The sequence below is a fragment of the Poecilia formosa genome, unplaced genomic scaffold (assembly GCF_000485575.1).
Source record: "Poecilia formosa unplaced genomic scaffold, Poecilia_formosa-5.1.2 Scaffold270, whole genome shotgun sequence".
Taxonomy (NCBI): Eukaryota; Metazoa; Chordata; class Actinopteri; order Cyprinodontiformes; family Poeciliidae; genus Poecilia; species Poecilia formosa.
Genome location: NW_006800209.1, coordinates 323,652 through 341,430, shown reverse-complemented (window position 1 = coordinate 341,430; position 17,779 = coordinate 323,652). Strand labels below are relative to the sequence as shown.

Sequence of the window (17,779 nt, the reverse complement as noted above, 5' to 3'; positions counted from 1 at the left end):
ACTACAATCTGATAACTAAATGAGGTTGATTAGTTCAATGAACGCCTGATTTCTGCGTTTTACGTAAGCTTTTTTTTTTTTTGCGTAATTTTGCGCCGGGTGCTAGTTGCCTCGTGGAACGGGATTATTTTGCCAAAGACATCTGAGCAGAGGTTCTCCCTCCTCTCTGCATCAGCCGTCCTCAGCAGCAGACGCGGAAGCTCGCTCAGACAGCTCCTCGCCTGCAGAAACGCCGTAAACAAACGCAGGGAGCTGGTTTCACGAAATCAGCGTCCCCTTCTGCTGCTGCACCCCGACGACTCAAGGCAAGTGTCCTCTCCTCTCCATCTTTATTTCTTTGTATACTTGTTATTTAGTCAACACGATGGTGCAGCGCAACGGCTTGCACGGCTCTTACATAAAATGAGCGGAGGGCAGTTTGGGAACATGACACGACGTGGTGCTGATATTTGCATGGTTTTTGCCTGTGTGCGTTTATTTGTACTTTTTTTTTTTTTTTTTTACTGTGTGCGGCAACGTGCAGCTGTGTCAGGGAGATCAAGAAATGGCGAGGTAGAGATGGAAAGATGGGCAGAGCACAGGGAATCAGTTTGTGTCTCCGGGAGTGTGAATACACATGGGTTAGCGTGAGTACCGTGTTGTGTGTCTGTTTGTTTTAAAGACAGGCACGTACAGCTGCACAGGAAAGTTGTGCTGATGGAGAGGTGAAAGCTGAAAGGGAAATGACACTAACCTCTACACTGGGGGTTCATTTTCATCAGGAGTCCACTAAACACATCCTTTACAGAAATTAAATATTGATTATTTTTTTTCAGAAATAGTTTGAATTAATGCATTTCCTTTTTCTTTTCTTTTTTTTCTTAGTCCTTTTCATAGAGGATGGTTAAAGCTGAAGTGTCCGCCAGAGCCGGCACAAGATTGTACAGGGCCTTGCGCAGATTTTAATGATGGGGGCTTCTACTTCTTAGCCCCTCCAGCCACTGCCCACAGTTTTAAGGTGGGTCCTCTTCGTAGTCAAAGGTCGTGTTTCCAGTTATCAGTAAAAAAGGAAAAAAAGAGGGACCCTAAAGTTACTCCGACAAGTAAAGTTTTGCATCCAGTGTGGAGAATTTCCCCCAGAAACTTTCTAAGCCAGATCCACCAGCAGCCTAATGTTTTTATGTAAAAAAAACAAACAAAAAAACCATCAAAAGTTGAGAGGAAACATGAAAATATGACGAGGTAATTATGTGTTATTGGAAGACATTGTTGACAATACACTAACTAGAGTCTTAAAAAGGCAAACACACACAAAATACAATTTGAATAAATGTAATTTATTAAGTAAATTAAAAAAAAGCTATGTAATGCTGGTCACATCTGAAACAAAGAAATTAAAAGAAATGCTACTTAAAATGGACAATGAAAAATAAGCATTTTTATATTGTTAACTAAATATTGCAGGGTACACGATTTAGGTGTTTATAGCATTAAGTTTTTGTGTGTTTTCTAAATTCTACCTTTTTGTTTAAAGGTTGTACCTTTCTATTTTGAGGTGCCTTTGCAGAAGGGTTTTGCTTGTCCCAAAACTGATGCGATCCTTCTGTATGATTAGTCTGCAGCACATAAAGAAGTGGTTGATGTTGCAGGTGTTAACTATTTATTTACACTTTTAATGATCAGTATTTCATTAAACAACTGGCTCACTGTTAAAATATACATATATATAAATCAAGCAACATGTTGGGAAATAAATATAATACCATCCTGTTTTTTGCTAATAGCAGTTCACACCAAATCAAACAGCAAGTCTCAACCTTTTACGACTTGCAACTAGAACGCTCTCGGCTCGGCTGCGATGTCATTCCGACCTTTGACTTCCAGCGCTAATCGAATGCAGCTTCAGCACGGATTCGGTTGAGTCAGGAAGGAGGGGCCAAGTTTACCTGACAGTTATTGGCAAAATTTGCAAATATATGTCAAAATGGAGCCCTGCGACAGACTGGCGACCTGTCCAGGATGTACCCCGCCTCTCGCCCGGAACGTTAGCTGGAGATAGGCACCAGCAACCCCTCCCGACCCCACTGAGGGACAAGGGTGTTCAGAAAATGGATGGATGGATGGATGTCAAAATGGATTTCACAGCAGTTCCAGTGTGAATGAAACGTGACTCTAGCTCAGACACAAGCAGCAGAAAAAAATCTGTTGGTAATAAATTGGGAGTCTTCACTTAGTGCGGTTATCAAACTTCTGTGCCTTGTTAAAGTGTTCACCCCCTTTCAAACCTTTTCATACCTTTGCTCTTTAAAAACACACACTTTAATGTGTTTTATTAGCATCTTATGATGTACCTAGGATGGACTTATTGTGATAAACAATAATATTGTTGAGATTTATGTCCTACGTGAGAGCTCAAGTGTTCTCGAGGCCTCCTGAAGATTTTGGAGTCTTAGTTCGGTTTACCTCTGGCTGACAGTTTTATCCTCCATTTAAACAAAAGACATTAAATTCAGAGATTTTGTATTATATTCATATGATTAGAGTATTTTTCAGAAACTGCATATTTCATGTTTTGTTTTAAAAATCTATCTAATAACATGTTTGTCTTATGTTTCAGCTTTTATTCACCAATGTGCTTGGGACTCCTACATCCTAGAGCGTTTTCCTGAAAATGGGATCATAATCAACCTCTGGAGGATTGAGAACAACTGCTAGCATGTTGCGATCTTCCTCCAGAGCAGGAGGTGAAACTTTACCCCTCTGTAAGTTTCAGAGTAAGTTGCAGAGATGGGGTCTGGTTCTCACCCTCTGCGCCGCCGTCCTCTGGCTTCCTGAGGCATCGGGGTCGACGCTGAACTGCCATATAACGTGCATCTGCGCCTCGAACATCGTCAGCTGCTCCAAGATGGACCTGAGTGCCGTCCCCACCGGTCTGCCTCTCTACACCACTGTACTGGATCTCAGCTACAACGCCATAGATCGGCTCAAATCTGACTGGACTACAGTCAAGCTTCCGAATCTCCATAACCTCTTGCTCAGCCACAACAATCTCCGTTTCCTTTCCTCTGAAGCTTTTACAAATGTGAAGCAACTGCGCTACTTGGACCTGTCCTCCAACAAACTGCAGCAGCTGGATGAGTTTGTTTTCGAGCCTCTGGTCCACTTGGAGGTCCTCTTGCTCTACAACAACCAAATTTCACAGATTGACAGGTCAGCCTTTGTCACCATGGTCAACCTTCAGAAGCTGTATCTCAGCCAGAACCAAATTTCCCGCTTCCCAGCGGAGCTGATCAAAGAAAGGTATCGCCTGGAAAATCTGACCCTCCTGGACGTTTCATCCAACAGGATCAAAAAGGTTCCCATAGATGACCTTAATACGCTGCCTGCCTGGATTAAAAATGGCCTCTACTTCCACAACAACCCTCTGCAGTGTACCTGTAGTCTCTACACACTCCTGGCCCACTGGTTCATTCGTAAGCTGAACTGTGTTGTGGACTTCAGGGACGAGTTCACGTGCGTCCTGCCTAACTCGCAGAAAACCCAGATTTTCGATCTTAGTGGCGAAAGCATGAACTGCAGCACGTTCAAGGAGGAGGGCGAAGAGGCTTTCCTGGAGCAAACGCTGATCCTCAGCTGTGACACCAAACACCGTGACATGATGAAGACTTGGGCGTTGCCCGGGAACGTTTTGGTGACGTCGGGAGACAACCAGACTGCAAAGGTCCTGCCAAACGGGAATCTGCAGATAAGTCCGGTGAGGTACGATGACTCCGGGACCTACACGTGCTTCGCTATGAGCGAGAGTTTCAATGAGACTATTTACATTGTGCTGAAGGTTCACAACTTCACCATGCATGGGGCTGGGGAGACTTTGAACACAGCTTACACTACCTTGGTGGGCTGCCTGGCCAGTGTGGTGCTGGTGCTCATGTACCTCTACTTGACGCCGTGCCGCTGTTTCTGCTGTCCCAGCAAGGGGAAGACCCGGGGCGAGGACAGCATCCACTCCTCGATGCTCAGCGTCACTCCCACCCACGAGGACCCGTCGATGAAGGCCGAGCTGAATAGGCACGTTGCGTTCATCGACTCCAAAGACTTGCAGGGCCAGAACGGCAAGCTGAATCCCAACGGGGACGAGGACAATGACGACCTGGATGGAGAGGCCGGCTCTCTCATGAAGGGGAAGAGGAAGAAATCGGTAGCAGAGTCCATTAGCTCCGTCTTCTCAGACACTCCCATGGTGGTTTGAGTCGACAGTGACGCTGATGGGCACATTAAGAGCCATGATTTATTGAATTTAAACTCCTACTGTGACCTTGTGCGGGAAAAGGCTTGAGGGACGGATAGCAAACTTATTATTGCATCTGAAAGGGAGCTCAAAGCGAATTGTCTTGTTGTCAAAGACGACAATAAGCCAGACTTTTCCAGCGTTTCAACCTGTAGCAATTACTATTCATACTGTGAAAGGAAAGGATGCATATAAGTGGACCGTGGCGCCTATTAGAGAAGAAATGTGGTTGTTGGCAGCACTCAGGAAGCGAAGTACTCCAACCGATTGAGAATTGTGAAAAATTGCAGATTTCAAAAACAACATTTTGGTATAAATCAAAACTGTGGTTTCCTCCTAATTATATTTCTAATGAAGAATTTGGATAGGCTGCATCATATCAAACAAAGACAGACACTGACGTGACCAGGCTCTGAGTAGAAGTATATAACTCGACATTCACCTCGAGTTATATATAAATATATAACGACACGGCATGCCATAAAACCTATTACATTAAATCATATCAGATCCTAAAGCTTGAGATATGTAATCAGATTTCTCAGAAATAAGTTTTTACCCTATTTTTTATCTGATCCTTAGCAGTGATAGATTGATCCTGCTTTATAGTCTAAGTCATGAAGCCATATTTGGCAGCTATTTACCACTTACACATGATAAGAGAAAATTTCCTAATTGCATGGTAGACAATTTTTGAGCAACCATATGCTGAAATACTTGTCCATTCAGCGTCTCCCTTATTGTTTCTTCACATCTGCAGTGAAAACCAGACAATATTTTGACCGCCTCTCACAGGTAATCGCACATAGTCAGCTGCAGAAGCACACAAGGTGCAGAAAGGTATTTTGTTCTGACAGATTATTAACATGTTGTCTCAATTCTGTAAACACATAGGTACCAAACTCCTTACAAGGACGCAGACTGCTCTGGTTGTCGTCCGCTGAGGTGCCACATGCTGTTAAATTTTCTTCTTGGCAAAGTAACAGCCTTGGCCATGCTAATCCAGAGCTTAAAGCTCAGATGCTCAGATGCTTAGCTTATGCTGCATTATGTTATTTTTTTCTTAAAAAAAGAGGTGAACCTTACCGGAAAGCTGAAAGTCTATACTTTTTAAAAATTGTTTGAGTAGACAAGCCTGTGTTCAGATGTGATAAATGAGATGTAGTTTGAAAAATGAGGTAGGATTCAATCAATAGTTCCCAGTGTCACACCTGAAATGTAGCCTTTTCATCTCCTTTTCTTTCTAGAATGTGATGTTTGTTGTGTCAGCAGTAAAGCATTCACTTTACGGAAACCTTAATGGTTTCCATCTTAAAAATAAGCTTATGAATAATGGAGATGCAGCTGTACATTACTGGCAGGAAAAGCTACAGTTAGCCCCAGCTGCCACAAAAACAAAATTAACAGGGTTTCTTTTGAAACGGATTGTGCAAGATTGTCAAAGTGTTGTTCTGCTAAAAGGTAATAAGCTGTTAATAACTAAGGATCTGAAAGTCAGAATAAGTCCAGACTAGTTGGCACCGCAGGCAAAGCTAACAGCAAGTCCGAAAGTGGTAAACATGTCTACCATTTTAAAACGACTTAAAAGTCGAAATGGTCCGAGCCGTTTATGGAAACGTTTTTTTGTTTTTGTTTTTTTTTTTAGATTTAAGCCGTATTTAGGTTTGCATTTTGGCGTTCTTTAAAGGAGCATCCACCTGCAGGTTCTGTTTTAGGCTCCTACGTTCTCAGACTTACGGCTTTGTCCTATTAAAGTTAATAAATCTCTGATGTCTAGACCTGACCCTAATCTTGACATCTAATCTTGACCCCTTCATTAAACAGATGCTGACTTGGTTCTCCATGTAAAAGTACATAAATGTATGTTTTATTAGGTTCTTTTTTCAAACAGAACAATAGTTATTCAATACCTCATAGGTCTGTTCCTATGTAGATATTTACTTGCTTCTCTGCCAATGACAGGACAATTCAAGTAAGAGGATGTTTTAAAAGTTTATTAGATGGGGTTGAATAAACCGTTATGACATCTTTAAACGTTGTTTTAAGACTGTGGAAGTTTGTTTTGGTCCTGGCTCCTCTGTGTCATGCTGTTAGGATTTACTGTCCGGTGCCAACTCATCTGGATTTATACAAAATTAAAACGATAAGAGTCTTACCTGCAGCAGGATGTTTTCTGAGTAAATGCTGAGTAGAAATGGTCGGGCAGTGTAAAAATCAAGAAAAATCATTACTGATGCACCACTATTTTTTTTTAATGCCAAAACTTTTTCTTGACTGGAAACTTTCTACATGTTACGTTCTCCTCAATTTGTTTTGTAAAAAAACTGCTTAGTTCAAACAAGTTTTTGGATTTTTAAAATACTTCTTATTAAGGCCTATGAGATTCTCAGGATTGGAGTTTCTGTTCAATCTGCTTTGATCAGCTCCCCTTTCGGGGTAGCCATTAACTGGATTCATGCTGAAGCCCCGCCCATACGAACCTGGATACTTTGCAAAATAGAGATTTTTTTTTTACAGAATTTTTCTGGTAACAGAGATTTTAAAAGTTGTTTTCCAAAATGGTTTATACGTTTCGTTTAGGATTGATTCACATTCATATCACTCTGTCCTGACCCTTCAGGTGAGGAAGCTAATGATGAAGAGGGATGAGGAAACCATGTTGTTAAGGGAGACTCTTAAGCCCAGCATTGCTTTTGCTCCTTCTTTTGAATTCAGAGGTAGTTAAAGTTAACACCTCCTGCCAGAGCATCAATATTGCTCTGTCTTAGAATAAAATGCAGCAGACTGTTTTTTTCCTTCAAATTTGTCCTGCAGAGATTTATCTCCTGGAGACACAATAACTGCTTAAATCTCTTCAAATATTCTGAAATACCCCTTTAAATACCCTTAGAATATTATTTAAACATTGAACGCCTTGGTTCATCCAGAAGGAGCAGTTTCATTAAACTGAACTGGGTTCATGTCGCAGCACAACAAGGCCAGATGGGCGTAAATCCTAATTTTATCTTTTGATTGGAAGAAGTTAGAGTCTGCCTTTCTCTCCTTGAACCAGCAGGGATCGATCGCGTTGTCGTGAGTCACCGCGACACAAAAAGAGGCATTTTCTTTGCCTTCATGTATACCGACAGCCTTCAGTTCAGCCCAGATGTGTTTGCTTTGTTTGCGTCTTTCCCGGTCATTATAAAGCTGCCCTTTCTTAGGCTGGAAAGCAATCACTCAGCAATGAATGCGATGCCCTTTAAGAAGTCTGCAATTTGCCTGGAGCTTTCATCAAGCGTTTTCGCTCCCAACTGAGTCATATGGTCGGAAAGTGCAACACAATACCAAATTTCCTTTATGCCTCCGAGTTGCTATTCAAAACAAAACAAAAAAAATATCTAAAACGATTATAAATACATAAAATTGTATCTTCGAAACTTAAAAAAAAAAAACTAAAAAAATCAATTTACACATTTCTGGTGCAATGTTTTCTTACGCAAAATTGGTGCAATATTCACAGTTGCCGCATGCACAGCAGCATCTCCTGAGTGGGTGAGAAAAGGAAGTCACACTTGTCAGAGAGGTGGTGTGTGCGAATCATATCACTCTGTCACACGCTGAAACACCAGGTGGAGAAACAGACAGCAGCAGAAAATACCAAGCCACTCTTAAAAAAAGCTGCATACATAACCCTCACAGACGGATAGCATTTGTCCTAGAGAGAGATCCATTTGAAGGGTTTTACTTGTTTTTTTTTTTTTGTTTTTTTTGTCCTTTTGCAGCTGAAATGTGTGCTTTTTATCCATCATGGTGCTGTCACTTAAGACGGCGTGAGAAGCTGAGATCACAAACAGATATTGTGGCTTTTGAGTAGCTCGGCACATTAATCAACCGTCATCAGGAAGGGTATAAATTTCCACTAGATCCACTCCGACGTTCGACCTCCACAGTTGGTATCGTAGATCTCTATAGCGTTTTGTTAAGTGCTTTTTGCAAAGGTCCTGACATAAAGGGAAAATCTCAGCTGTTTTTCTCCAAAGCGAATCTGCCTTTGTGTATATCTATATAAACAATATAAATATCTATCTATATATATATATACATGTATGTGTTAAGACTCACATTCTGCGTTTAGTATTGATTAGCTGTGTACTGTTCTGATGTACTGACTGTATTCTTGTATATTCCAATACTGTTCATTTTGCATTTTGTCTGCCTTTGTGCTAATGTTAGCTGTTCCAACATCCAAGTCTTATTATAAATGTTTATTTTTAAGCAGGGTAGGAATTAGTTATTTTTTATTGAAATGGCTGGGCAAACAGAAAACATGGTATCAAAACCTGCGTGTAGAGAGTGCCAGGTTTCTTTCTTTCTTTTCCTTTTTTTTTTAAATAACTTAAGGGATATAAATCCTAATCGGCAGTGACTAGACTGTATGTAGCCTCAATCAGTATTGGATTTTTTTTGTTCCTAAAGCCATAAGAAATTAAAAACACAGTGCTTTTACTATATTGTTATGTCATACGATGTAGGGAGCTGCTGGCAGGTGAGCAAGGGAAATGAGAAACGGAGGGATCTACTGAATTTCCGAAAAACAAGAGGGTATGAAAAGCTCATTAAATAGTTGATAAATAGATTTCCTCAGGACTGTGTAACGTCTCTAACTTGCTCACATTTACAGTATCTTTAAAGCAAAACAATCAAACCTACTCTTGCTGCACCTTGCAGGCTCTTTGCCCTCAAGTTTAGATAAATCCAGCCAGATTAAAAAGGGAAGAGAACGCGTTCTTACTACCCTGCTGCACATAGTCATCTTTCATCCATAGCTATAAAGTAGCAATCAGCCATGAGTAGGTGAGGTAGAAGGCTTGTTGCTTTTATCTGAGGCCATAGCATACGAAGGGAGCTTTAAGCAGCACTGAAAGCACTGTGTTTATTGACCACAACTTTAAAAATGATAAGGTTGGTCACTGCCATAAAAAGTCAGAGGCCTCGTAGCTGAAGGATAATGGCTTTGCATGGTGTGCTTAAAAGCTTCTCTGGCTGCAGGATAGCTGCAGACTATAGGCATTAAAGAAGAGTAATACACAATAATTTGACATAATAAAAGATACAGTTTTACACCTTGTGGCGTCTTCATTTGTCTATAAATCAAAAGGCAATTAAACTGTGATGCTAACTTTCCTACAAAGTTCTGATCTGCTTTGTCTAATAGACAAAGCACAACCACAGATTTAACCCACTATTAAATCTGTGGGTTAATAGTGGGTCTAATAGTGGGTTAAATCTGTGGGTTTAACCCACAGATTTAACCCACTATTAGACCATATATAAACCTTTTATCAAAATGTGTTCATACATTTAATATGCAGTTAATTGGCTTTGATGCTTTCTCATAGATCATAACTCATTCAAGGCGCTCTAAATTATTGCTCACAAGCTGTGTTTTACTGCCCTCTGGTGGTAAAACATGCAACGTACAACCATTAATGTTCACCTGCAACGATTTATAAAGGATTCTTTATAATCTAATACACGAGTGTGAATAAAGAAAGGAGAAGGGGATCAAACACACTGATGGTAGCGGCGACAGCAAGATTTCTAACCTTCTCGATTGTTGAGGTCAAAATTTGGATATTTAAACAAGGTAGTTTTACCATAAATCAGCCAAGAGGTGCTCTGAATTTCTGACAGTCGTCAAAACAAATGGAAAACTCATGAAGAGTCAATATCTGCTCCCAGAGAGCAACAGAAGATGAGAAGAAAAAGCCGTTTCAAAGTTAGAAAATGCGTGCTCACTGCACAGCACTCCCCTGCTGAAGGAAAAGACACATGGGAGGTTTTCTGAGGAACATTTAGACTAAAAATTTAATTCTCTGGATGCTGTTACACATATTTGGGGGAGAAATCACACCTCATATCACTCCAAACACAGTGGTGTGAGGGGTGGGGGTTTATCACACTGTACCGGCAAACATCATATAATTGGAGAAAATTCAGTGCAACAGTCATAAGAATCAGACAATGAAACAGTGGTGGATGTTTTTTTGTTTGTTTTCTTCCCAGCAGAATAATCGTCCTAAACGGATCTGAAGATTATAAATTGGTTCCAGAGAAATAAAGTTAAGCTGCATGGTAGTGGCCCAGTTTAACTGAATGCTTGGGGAAAGAAGTGAATATCGTGTCATAATGGACAGACATTGTTGTGTTGAAGACATTGAAGTGTCAGAAAGAGAAGGAGTTTTACAGAGGCTGATTTCAAAGCATTAAATTATTAATTTCTTTTATGTTTGACATATCCAGTATTTTCATAACAATTGAAGGGAGTATAGTTACTTTATTGGGCTATAAAATGGCACTACATATCTGGAAAATACATAATACCTCCTCTTTACGCAACAGAAAACCTGCCTCATCATTTGCAATAATTTATTTTTGTGACAGAACCTGAGGTTGTTTGGCATCATTTGACTTAATCAGAGGTTTGTTACTCACATCTAAATATACATATTGAAAGCTCTCTTAGTTCTCAAGCAATCACACTAAATGTTTTAAGCAGATAAAGCAAAGAAAAATTTTCCAAATAAGCAAAATTCAACTAAACTGTAAGGAAACAACGACGGAAGACATGGGGATGAAATGCGGATAGTTTTTTTTTTTTTTTTTTTTTTTAGAAATTTTCAAAAATTTTCTTGGCAAATTAATTTTTCTCATGACAAAGAGCAGATAGAGAGGCAAGACAGATACAGACATGAAGTGAATCAGGAATAACTTAAACACATCTCAACTGTTAAAGCAATTAATTGTATTAAACAATAGTACAAGCAAACACAAACACTGCAAATACATTTGCTTGGACATTTTCCAAAAAGAAAAGGAGAAAGTATATCTTATGTAACGAGAATTTTTTTGTTTTTTATTTGAAACTGTAACAGTAAAATGTTCTTAACGGATTCAACAGAAGCACCGCATTCAGCGCCATATTCAGATGTTAGTCTAAACTAGAAGTATTACCATTTCTGTAACAGCAATTACCGCAAAATGAAGAAAGAAAAAAAAAAAAACTATCTGACCTTTACATAATAATCTCACAGTGGCATTTATATAATTTAAACGTGGGCTTCATTTTAACTAAACACATTCAAGTACTTGAACTGAAACTGGAAGTCTGATTAATATTCTTATCAGCCCTGAGTTTTGTACAATATACAATTGTAGAAAATTTGCATTGAACAAAGATACTGTACAGCATTCTGTGAAAAAGGTGTGCAGCTGTTAAAGCAGGTTTTGCAGTTGTACCTGTGTTATATCTACAAACTCAAAAGTCTGCATGCTTTAGTATTACACGGGTCAGTCTGTATTAATATTTGGCTAAACAATACATTTTCGTACCTTTTGAGATGAATTAACAAAAATAAATTCCTGGTTAAGCAAAAAATAAAAAATACACAAAATTAGAATCTTTTCTGCAAAAAATGCAGTCAGTTGCACATATCAGACCGTTTCTGAAACGAGGGAGCCGTGCAGTTACGCTCCACCTTCAAGGTTGGCAGGCTGGTTCGTCTTGTGGAAAGGGGTTTCTTTGTATATAAACCAACAATTTCCTCCCCACAGGATGAGGTTAAGGAATCCAAATATCTGCAGAGGAGTTGGGACAGAAACTGAAAATTAGCCAAAAAGGAAGCATGATTTTCCTTCACCTCCCTTTTATAAATAATTTGTAATTATTCCAGAGAGGCAATACTTTGAAGAACTACTTTTCAATTTTCACTACAGCTACAAGTCTTTGAGAGAATTAATGTGTCTAACATCTTTGACAGTTTGGTCCATCCATCTTTGCAAAGCAGCTCAAGTTTAATCAGATTGATCTTCCTTTCCGTTGTGGCTACAAACTTCATGTTTAGTGAAGCTCCACTAAAGTCTCTAAAGATTTTTTTTCCAAAATTGCCTCGTATGTTGAACTAACCGTCTTCCCATTAACTCTGAGCAACTTCTTAGAACCTGCATAAGAAAATAAATAAATAAAAATGAGGGTGTGATGCTGCCACCACCATGTTTGACCATGAACTGCCAGCAACCTGTTTAACTCTGGCCTAAACTGATGGGAACATGTTCATCCACATGCTTGCCTTTTGCTTTACATAACATGCGGGAAGCTGCAAGCAGGACGTCTGGCTTTTTTCAGGAACATCTTTACCAGCCTCCCATTAAAGGGGCAGATTGGTTGAGTGCATAACTAATATTGCTCCTGTCAACAGATTCTCTCACCCGAGTGTTGACTCTCTGCAGTTCCTACTTGCTTTGGTTACCTTGAATCTCTTGGCTACTTTTCTGACAAATGTTTACGCTGCCTGGTGTGTCAGTGCAGGATGGTAGTTTTGTGAAGCCGTTTCATTTTTTTTCAGAAAGAAAATCCTGACCCTCTGCGACACTCGGACCTTGAGATATAGCTTTATAAGCTAACCCTGATGATTTCTGAAGGAAGCTGGTTGCACTGAATTTTACTTATTGGTAGCAGAGTCTAAAAAAAAAATAAAAAGCCAAAAAATGCACATAACACTTTTCAGACCTTTTTAATTTTTGATTGAAAACCATGTTGTTGTTGTTTTTTGTATGTGTTGCTTTGTTTGAGCAAATCATGGAACAGTTCTGTCTACACACAAACCCGTTTCTTATGCAAAGAAATGCCGAGCTGTGTCATAACTCACCACAGAAGAATTTAATTTGCCCATAGAGGGCACAGCTCCTGGGGTGCATGTGTTTTCCTTGCAAACTTGGTCAAGTAAACGGAAAATGGTTTCAAAACTAGTGACTGTTTTGACGTCAGTCAAGCCTTTAGCCCAGGCGGAGGACGATACGAGCCACAGGAAAGCCAAGGATGCAGTCACCAGCAGATCCTAGAGAAACAGCAAACAAGGAAGTACAAAAACAGGTTTAATCTTGTGTTTAGTTTCAGGGCCCTACATAACCAAGCAGGTTAAATAAGACAGAATTTTTTTTTTTTTTTTTTTACCCGATTTGACTGAACCAACCATAACACTACAGATCTGAGTAGCTGTTTATTCCTCACTGAATGTGTTTCATGTAGTTCAAAAGAAAATAAGATGAAAACAGCTGAACGAACGCAAGGGGTTCAGCTGTAAACCCCTGGATAAAGACCCTGGATTCACGCATGTCCCAATTTTTAAAGCATGACTGAATCTAAAAATGTCATTATTGCAAGTTTTTGTTTTGTATTAAACTCTGTAGATCTGACAACACCAACTGCTTTAAATCCTCTGCACTGAATTATCTACACAGATAAAAACAATCACATGTATCGACACGTTTGGGAAAGTGGATGTTCTCGTCATAAATTAGGAAATGAAAAACAAAACGAAAGGTAACTCCATTTTTATGTAAAATGTTTAAAAAAATATTGAAGAAAACATAATATACATTTGTTTTCCTTTTTTGTGAAAAATGGAAGTGATCCGTTTTGTTTTCTAGTCACGTTTTAAAATAAACATTTTTTTCATATTCCTAGACAGGAGTAGATTTGCATATTTTTAGTTTATTTTCTCGTAAGTTTATATATTTATACTTTGGTTTGCATGCCTCGACTGCTTGAAAATTGAAGTCATTTTCATTCTTTTTTCACTCAATGCTGGCCAACAAAGCTGATTCTGAGGAACCTAAGTTTTTGCAGACTTGGACTGTAGGAGGCGCCGTTTATTCCATACAACCCAAGCTTTTGTCACATGCTTTCTTTGTCAAAACAAAATAAATGCAGATGAACAAGAACATACACCAAAAATGCATTTTAAAGGACAAATATGAACAAAAAATTACTTGCTTGTCTCCGGCATTTGTCAACAGTGACATCGTGGGATATAAGAGAATATAAGAAACCGTCTTTGTTGGTGATGACGCTTTCATTGCTTTAGAACATGAAAAGATTGTTTTGTTTTTGTTTCAAACAAAAACCGAATTAAATCTTGTTTTTACTCACTTCTACATCTGCTTCTTTTCTCCCATCCAGACTTTACAATCCAGTTGAGAGTGTGTTTTTTAAGTTGTGTGTGTGTGTGTGTGTGTGTGTTTTTTTATGGCTATATACATTTACAAAATTTCCTAGAAATTAAACAAAATGGAAACAAGCACATCTTTAAAATCCTGAACAACAATCCAGAGAAGCTTCTCTAAGCTGATGTTGGCAGTAAGCAACAGATTCCTTCTGCTGTGGCCGAGACGCCTCACAGTCACCCGCCTCACTAGCTTATGACAACACAGCAACATTGCTCCTCCAGTGTTGCCCGTGGTGCTTCCTGATGGAAACGTTTGCACAACACCGATGTCCTTCATTTGCTTGTAAACCACACCCTTCACAGTCCTTCACTCACACAGCTCTGCTGCACTTTCTCCGAGCACAAGTAAGATTCAGGACGAGGACGTAGTTGCAATTATTCCACGACATTTCCTGCTCGAGGTTCCTTTCGATCCAGATTTATCAAATCTGTTTAAACAAAGCAAGAAAAGAATACAAGAAATCCATGCAAACGTACCGTGATGGGACCCCGAGGGGATTGTCTGTACACGTGCTGATAGCCCAGGTAGAGGATCAGCGAGGCGGTGCAGTAGAGAAAAGCCAAAACCCCGATGCAGACGTAGAACTGTGCAGAGGACGAGTGATCTCCGGACAGGAAGTAGCTTTTGGGTGTCGTTACGTTGGAATCACAATCAGGAACTTTGTAGGGATGGTCCATCAACCTTTGCACACAAATAAGCATTTTTTTCTAAGAAACCACAGTTTTAAAAATAAGTTTTCATTGTGACACAGCTAATATCTTCAGTAATTCTGTTGCAGTGCTTTAAAACCCTTTCAAAAAAGACGCAAGAGAAAGCGCTGGAATGACTCTCTCAGTCTCTGCAGAATGGAGTCCTACCCCTTCCCCACACACTGCTAATCAAACTGAGATGTTGGAAAATATTTCCACTCACAAAAAAATATACATATCATAATGTGGAAATAAAGTCCTCTCATGTCTTGGAAGCATCTCTTGATTTGGCCCCATTTTGAGCCGTGGAACACCTCATTTTATTTTTTTATTATAAAAAGTTTGACTGACTGCCTAAAAAATATCCATGTGTCTGCTAGGGAGTCAGATGTGTAAAGACTTTCTCATCATATCCTCTAATGCTACAGCAAAATAAAGGCAGATGTGTAATAGTGCTGAAGGGTTGAGGTTCAGTGAGTTTACGGTCAGATCCATCACCTGTGGCCTTCAGCTGTTCTGTACATGTCAAATATGACTTAAAAGAAATTTAACGCCTTTAAATTGGGCCTCTCTCTTTTTGAGAAAGTCCTGCTCCAACCTTCAGGAAACCACCACAACATTGCTTCTCTTTTAACCCTTTGCTGCTCAAAGTTTTGAGCAGCATTTCACTGAGAAGTAGCTCATATAATAAGCTCAGCAGACACGCAGATCCACCAGGTGTTTGCTAATTGCTGCTGGCTAGTCTGAAGGAGCTGAATGTGGGAGTCGCAGCGGAGGGCTGCGCTGTGAGGCAGAAATATGGAAACTGCAGCTCCGAGGAGGAGTCACGCTTTGCAAAGCTGAACGGTTGCCATGGCACATTACAGGATTTCTCAAACGTGCATGATATAATCGAAGCAACACTCCAGGTATGTTTCTTATGAGGAAATAACATCAGAACATGGTGTAAAGCTAAAAAACATTGATTTTACATAACACTCCCCCTTTAAATCACTAAAAGCAGCTAAAGTAGGGTAAATGTGAGTAGCTCTTAAGTTTTAAGGATTTGTTCCTTTTTCTACAAACTCTTGGCAATACGACATCTGAGAGGTAAAGAATAGCTAATGTTTTTTTTTTATTACAGACTGTGCCTTTAAGGCAGCAGGTCTATTCATTGTTTTCTGATCTATTAAAAAAAAACTCTGTTATATCTGTATATTTTTTTGCTTAAGCTTTTAGTTTAGTTTTTTAGCTTGAGGTCATTCTAACAGGAGAAACTCAGACCAATCCCTGATTGGGTGAGCTAGGATTACCTGGACATACCTGAACGGGTAGTTGAATAACGCATCTACTTTCTCAGTTTTGCCTCCTTTGCATTTGATGTTGAAGCTGATGGATCCGCTGTAACCTCCAGTCGTAGCGAAGGCGAATATAGCAAAAACCTGTAACCACAGAGAGAGGACACACAGTTGGAGAAAAGAAATGAGGAAGGGGCTGATGAAATGAAAAGTGCTGATCTAACGCTTATACACATGAGCGCACATACTTCCTCGTATTTGACATGAAAAATGTTGACAGGAAGTCTAGATAACATGGTTTTCAATGCAGTTCTCGCACTTTAAAATAAAAATAAAGTGAAAGGGTAAAAAAAATCGTCAGGCAGTGGATGGGTGAAAGCTGCAAATGTTTATATTAGATACTGCAATTATTTCTCAACATGCTTCAAAACGACTGCCCACTTCCAAACTGCAGAGGTTTGGCCACGATTCAGTCCGACACAAACCACAAACTGTAACGCATTCCACATTAAAGCTCAAATAATAACTCCTCTGGGCGTGGGGAGGGTCACAAGACAAACTGCCTAATCAATTTGTGAGGCATTTCTGGCAAGCAGAGATGAGCTGCCCACGTAAACACACACACACATAGAACTGCACAGGCCATATGGTGAAGAAATCCTGTAAAACTCACCCATTCTAGCAAACGGATGAACGCTAGAGGCTCCTTCAGGGGTCCAAAGTCGAGAGTGAATCCTGATGAGAGCACTTTCTAATAAACATAAACACAGAATATGTTAGAAAACATGAAGGAATCTGCTACCGAGGTGGGCTTATCGAGAAAAAAACAAAACTGAGAAGGAGATCTGCTGGTTGAAAAACAAAACTAATATCCTGGTCGCCTTTGAGTGTTGTGGCCCCTGAAGTTACCTGAGCTACGGAATCCATGTTCGCTCCGAGGGAAAAACACACTAATTAAACTTTTCGCTTCTTTTTGGCCTTGCAGCTCCGTGCAGGCTCCTTGTGTGGCGTCAAACTTTTCAGTGAATCGCAGTGGCTGCTGACACGTGACCATAGACGTTAAGGCGCTAAGAAAAGGGGACGGCAGGGGGCGCTGCTGGGAAAGCCAAGAAATAAGGGGATTTTTTTGTTGTTGTTTTTTTTTTACACGTCATGTGCACTTGATTTTCCATCCTTATCCAAAACATACAGACTAGGGTTTCATTAGTTTTATTGAGAAGAATTTCTGAATTAAATCGGATTTAGAAAAAATGTCTTCTTCTCTAATGCAAAATCAGACTACAGATGAATGATTACATTTGTGGTAGTGGCTCCATCAGATTCCTGGAGAAACATGAGAGTTCTCAGTCCAGAAGATACTGGAAAGTACTCTCTAGCGCTCTGGTGACCATAGTCTGTGATGAATAGCCACTTCGCAGAGGGAAAAAGTTTTTCACACAACTGGTCAAAAGTTTAGGGACACCTCAGTTTTTCAAAGTCCCAGTGCACAAAGAAGTGAA

The 17,779-nt window shown here is 39.8% G+C and overlaps 2 protein-coding genes across 3 annotated transcripts; one reads left to right on the top strand and one right to left on the bottom strand.

Annotated features, from left to right (window-relative positions):
- The first annotated feature begins 327 nt into the window (after positions 1-327).
- Positions 328-9,367, top strand: amigo1 (adhesion molecule with Ig-like domain 1). 2 transcript variants are annotated; one of them, XM_016681134.1, is made up of 3 exons: positions 328-626; positions 865-997; positions 2,597-9,367. In XM_016681134.1, exon 3 carries the CDS (start codon positions 2,696-2,698, stop codon positions 4,226-4,228), a length of 1,533 nt encoding a protein of 510 aa, XP_016536620.1. In that variant the 5' UTR covers positions 328-626; positions 865-997; positions 2,597-2,695; the 3' UTR covers positions 4,229-9,367. The 2 variants fall into 2 exon arrangements, with proteins under 2 accessions (XP_016536620.1, XP_016536621.1); XM_016681135.1 differs by lacking the exon at positions 865-997.
- A 1,662-nt stretch (positions 9,368-11,029) lies between these two features.
- Positions 11,030-17,359, bottom strand: sypl2b (synaptophysin-like 2b). Its single transcript, XM_007570896.2, has 6 exons — positions 17,190-17,359; positions 16,954-17,031; positions 16,306-16,424; positions 14,791-14,995; positions 12,955-13,143; positions 11,030-11,884 (listed from the first exon to the last, which is right to left on the bottom strand). The coding sequence occupies exons 1-6, from the start codon at positions 17,205-17,207 to the stop codon at positions 11,774-11,776; spliced, it is 720 nt and encodes a 239-aa protein (XP_007570958.1). The 5' UTR covers positions 17,208-17,359; the 3' UTR covers positions 11,030-11,773.
- Between the last annotated feature and the right edge of the window lie 420 nt (positions 17,360-17,779).

What these genes read in the sequence shown, in the direction of transcription:
- amigo1 (XM_016681135.1), top strand. Translation starts at nt 2,696, where the DNA reads ATGTTGCGATCTTCCTCCAGAGCAGGAGGTGAAACTTTACCCCTCTGT.
- sypl2b (XM_007570896.2), bottom strand. An exon ending in TCATCCGTTTGCTAGAATGG is followed by an intron (nt 16,425 to 16,953) that starts GTGAGTTTTACA and finishes CTGTGGTTACAG; the next exon opens with GTTTTTGCTATATTCGCCTT. An exon ending in TTATTCAACTACCCGTTCAG is followed by an intron (nt 14,996 to 16,305) that starts GTATGTCCAGGT and finishes TTGTGTGCAAAG; the next exon opens with GTTGATGGACCATCCCTACA.